The sequence below is a fragment of the Pteropus vampyrus genome, unplaced genomic scaffold, assembly GCF_000151845.1.
Source record: "Pteropus vampyrus isolate Shadow unplaced genomic scaffold, Pvam_2.0 Scaffold33, whole genome shotgun sequence".
Classification (NCBI taxonomy): Eukaryota; Metazoa; Chordata; class Mammalia; order Chiroptera; family Pteropodidae; genus Pteropus; species Pteropus vampyrus.
The window spans coordinates 3,301,020-3,306,005 of record NW_011888814.1 but is presented as its reverse complement, the minus strand read 5'-3'; the positions used below and the strand labels follow the sequence as shown (position 1 = coordinate 3,306,005).

At 33.9% G+C, this 4,986-nt stretch overlaps 1 protein-coding gene across 1 annotated transcript in view; it reads right to left on the bottom strand.

Moving 5' to 3' along the window:
• Window positions 1-4,986, bottom strand: part of PTPRZ1 (protein tyrosine phosphatase, receptor type Z1) — a 116,490-nt gene that overhangs the window by 50,490 nt on the left and 61,014 nt on the right. Inside the window, exons 6-7 of the mRNA XM_023528945.1 lie at window positions 2,480-2,575; window positions 1,916-1,982 (exon numbers count right to left, since the gene is read on the bottom strand). Coding sequence (XP_023384713.1) covers window positions 1,916-1,982; window positions 2,480-2,575 — 163 coding nt within the window. The remainder of the gene's footprint in view (window positions 1-1,915; window positions 1,983-2,479; window positions 2,576-4,986) is intronic.

The window sequence follows — 4,986 nt, the reverse complement described above, 5'->3', positions numbered from 1 at the left end:
ATTTAACTTTTAAATGGAAATAATTTTTTCTTTGACTCTTTCTGGGTATGTTCCGTGTTCATAGAGTTTAGAGCTGGAGTAGACTAAAAAGATCAATGTTGGGAAAACATCAGTTTATTACACTGGAGAATTTTCTAGACTATAAAGTAGATTTAATCCAAGAACTCTCAAAATGGAAACGTTTAACTGTAAAAGACTTAACTTATTTAGTTTGGACAGATCATATCTAGCAACATTCAAATAATATTGACCCGTGTTTCATATGTGTTCTGAAACATATAACTAATATAAATAAATCTCCACTGTATAGTGGAACAAATTTTGTGGACAGACTAGCATCTAAATTCTGGCTTTACCACTTACCAGCTCTATAGTCTTAGGTGTCCTTGCTGAGTATATTGAAACATTAAGTGTCTAGTGGGAGAGTTGATAGGCATGGATGATTTTATTTTTTGGCAAAAGAGGTGGGAGGAAGCTGGTACACAAGTAGCAGGATAGAGAGACAAGATAGATGGTGTAATGGAGGGCAGACTAGTGTGTATTCCCAGCCAGTGCAACAGACTATTAGTTCTGCTTCTAAGTTAAGAGTCAGGATATAAAAAGAATAAAATAACATGTGATCCATATTCTTGGGGAGGGTATTATGTGACAGCAGTGGCTTTAATGAAGCATCTCTCTCCATGGCTTGCAAACAGTAGATATTAATAAATAAACTTTAATCAGCATGAGCAAATTGGTTCCTAAGCTCATGTGATCATCCTCCAAAAGACCTCCAGAAATAACTGAAGATATCTCGAGAGAAAGTGGCCAAAGTGCCCCCGTTACATGAGTTCGAACTAACCACCTGATGCTAGCATCACTCTTGTTCTTACAGGCTGGTACAGGACCTAAGAACATTCAGAATTCATTTTTCATACAATTTTAAGTGTAGGAATTCATACTAGCTGCCTTCTTTCAGTCTCAATAAAAAATACTTTCTGACTAAATGAGAAAAAATGAAGTGTGGCTCTTGGCATTCAATGTTGAATTTTGCAATCTGGAGGGAGATAACAGCTTCATTTTGCATTTGATTGCACTTTCAAGAAAAATGAAAGCTGCACTGCAGGAGGTCATATAACCCTGACTTACGAAAAGTTCAGTCAATTCAGGTCCTCACACGTAATTGACAAAGATAAATCAATCCTAGGCCAGGTTTCAGCTTTCAAGAAAAGGATCTACATGAATTTTGTTTCTGATTTCAAATTTTACAGCTTCCCAGAGAGGAATAATGATCACTTTATTGATAATTCAGGGCAGCATTAATACTGTGTATGTGAATACTTAATAAAAATAAAATAATAACAATAGGTTGCAGTCTCTTGCCAGTGTTGTCAAAAGCATTTGTTGCGACAAATTACAAGAGCCATGAAATAGTCAGGAGAACCCTATCGAAGTGTATTGCATCTTGTCGTATGTAAGCATTTATCTTCTTCCAAAAATCTTGTCATGTTGGTAAAGCAAAGGGCTTACCAAGGAAAGCACTAGGGAATAAATTTTTACTTGAATTAAACTTACCTTTTCAACTTAAAACATAATTTTTATAATATTAACTAGTTTCAAATTATAAATTAGAGTCTTTAACAAATGTTCAATGCAGAGACAGAATAGATAAATACATTTGAAATGCATGATGTAATTAGATTATTTTCAAAAGTAAAATTAGAAAACTTCAGCTTCCTACTTATACTATTAACATTTTATGATTTTTATGTGACAAAAATTTATAAGTTGTTCTGTAGTGAGAAAGGAATAAATTATCAAGTGTGAAAATTAAGAGGTTGCTCTTTCCTTTTGGAACAACTGATTTTTGTAATATTGTAAAAATTCATATACATTCAAAGTAGAATCTGGAAGGAGAGTCCTCCAAGTAGCTTACCAAAACGACTAACATTCTCGACTCCATCAATAATTGCTTTGTAATCCAAATTTTCTTCTAGTCCAACCTGTTAAAGAAGAATGACATTCTAAAAATGGGATAAAATTGATTAACTGTTCAATAAAATATAAACACCAGTGATTTCCATTTTAAATATTCAACTGTAATGTTCTCCAAAGGCACTTTTTTTTTCACAGCAAAGTAAAAACAAAACAAAACGAAAAAGCTTTTAAATCTCTTAAATTTTCCGAGAAAAGTACATTTTAAAATGTTATGATTCACAGTCACTGCTATAACATTATGATGCCTTGCATATATAAATAAACACACCTATACACTCATAAGACAGTTTGCTCCAGGTGGAAGTGATTTAACCAACAAGTAAATACAAGAGTCCTCTTTAAACATACTGGCCAAGGAGTTCTCTTTGAAAAGGACTCTCAGATATCATTCTACTTGTGAAGTCTTCTATCTGTTGCAAAGTGTGTCTTGACATTTCACATCAATATTTCATGTGATTAAAAAAGGAATTAAGTTAGTGTTAAATCTCTGTATAATGATTACCTCAAATAAAATGGATAAGGCTCTTAACTTCCCTTTTCCTTTAACTGCTTCCTCAAAACTTGAAAACCGGTCTGCATCAAAGCAGTAGATTTGCATCTGTAAATGTAAAAATGATGGCTTTATTATATACGAAGACTTCACAAAAGTCAACAAAGACAAAATAATTTACCAACTCAATCAATTCTACATGAAAAATCCTATAAACGATATAATTCTATATTCTGCATATTTTCAAAATATTTTATCAATTATATGTACATACAATTACATTTACTATCATTTATCATCCTTCAGTGAGGAAGGAAATACAGACACATCTAGAACTGAAATTACCACTTCGAGATTACCAGGCAACCTTGAAGTAATAATTTATTAGAGCAATTATCAAATGTAATAAATTATCGAATGTTATTTCAACTATTTTGTTGGAATTCTTTCAAATAAGGTTTCATTCTTTCTTGACTGGACACGCCTTTCTTGATGGTCTGAGTTACGATTCTTGGACATTTATTGTCATACACTCTATTAATAGTGAAATCTCAAGGCCTCTCTGCTTCTACCTAAAAAACACCAAAGGATTTTTAAGTTCCTTTTTTAAGTCTCCTCTCCTGCTGTGAGGCTATCTCTTGTTAATTTTTATTTCAGGCAATATATCTATCGATAACAGCCTCTAACTTATAATTTGGTGTTCCTCGTGTTGTGGGCTTGGGAGTCAGGTAACTCAGCTAGTTTATAAGTGTAATTACGAGAAGAGCAGAAAGGCTCTGAGAAGATTAATGGTTAGGGCTCTGATCCGAGAAATGGCAGGTGTGAAGTAGACGACAGCAGAGGATCACCTGCCTTGGGTGATCACCAAAGCCTTTCTAAGCTGACCCCTGAAGGATGAGCAGCTTAAAAGTTTACAGATGAAAAGGCAGAAGAGATGAATGTGTGTTCATCAGAGGGACCGGCTCTGGGAAAGGCCAACAGGCAAGAAAATATGAGAAACGTGGGAAATGGGAAGTAGCTTGTTGTGATTTCAGTTGAGCATAGGTGAGAGAAGAGGAGAGAGAGCAAGCTGGAGGGGTAGGCAGGGCGCACATCAGGAAGGTCTGTGAGGCAGTGCCTGCCTGCAGTTTGGTCCAGTGAGCAAGGTGAGTCCTGATGCATTTCAGCTAATGGGGTAAGGAGGGGACAGGGGAGGGGGCAGGGCTGGGGGGAAAGGGAGTTGAGTGGAAGAGATTAAGACAGAGGAAGGAGACCACTTCAGAGACATTTAATAATCCAAGTAAAAGACAAAGGTGGTTTGAACTTTTTTCCGACCTCTCACATCATTTAGGAACAGAATTGAGAAGACCTGATTGTAGAATGTGAAGACATTCTGAAAAAAGGGCAAGTCGAGGATGTCCCTTAGTGTCTCTGCTTGCACAATGACAAGGGGAGAGTTTAAAACTGACAACAAACAAACACCTCCGAGAGATGCCTTGAAGGGCTTTTCAGATAAGAAAAATATATGAGCTTTATGCACAGATTCTGTACCATTTATTTTGAGGGTTCAGAGCTTATGTTGCTAAGAGATTTTCTTGACTTTCATCTTTGTACTAAATAAGTAACAAGGTCAGAGCGGTAAACTCTCAGAAGTGTGAATGTTATGTGTTTAATGAATTGGCTTTTATTTCATTGGCAAACCATATTTGATACATGTGCTTTTCTTTAAGAATATTTCGTATATTAAAAAAAATAAATTATAAGCTCTAAATTTGAATGCGCTTATCCACATTAAAAATTTTTAGCCCTTTAAGAGATAATTCACTGTAGTCTTATTTTTATTATCAATAAACATTTTGGATTATAAACTAATACTGTTTTATTAAAGGTAGTTTAGAAAATACAGGAATTTTAAAGGAGAAAAAGCACTCATATGCCATCACCAAGAGAAAATCACTGTTAACATTTTCTTGATTTCCCTCAATCATTTTTACATTAGTAATAATTTATTCTCTTGTTTAATCCTCATAGTAACTTCAGAAGGCAGGTGCTATTACTCTTTTGTCAATTTCACAGGAAAGAAATGGAAGCTTAGGTAAATTAAATAATTTTTACAATGTCATGTCTATAATAACTGAACGGTGAAGTCAGTCTTTAAACCTAGTCCATTTGACTCAGACTCTGTACTGTCGGTCACTAATTAGTTTTCATGTCTTACAAAATTAAAATGATAATACCGTGCAAATTATTTTATGTTGATTTTAAAAGCATTAGTATTGTTAAAAAAGTAACAAGCTTTAATATCTTATGATGAATCTTTTTGAGTAAATTAATCAAAAACATGATTTTTATAAGATCTATAACATTCCATCATACTGTATTTAATCATTTCCTTTTGTTTCAACTTTTTATTCTTGTAAATAAATCTTTGCACATACATTTTTGAGCGTATCTTCGTTTTTTTTTAGACTAAATTGCTACAAATTGAAATGGTGGGTATTGAGAACAAAATATTTAAAGTTCTTGATAAAAAACAAGCA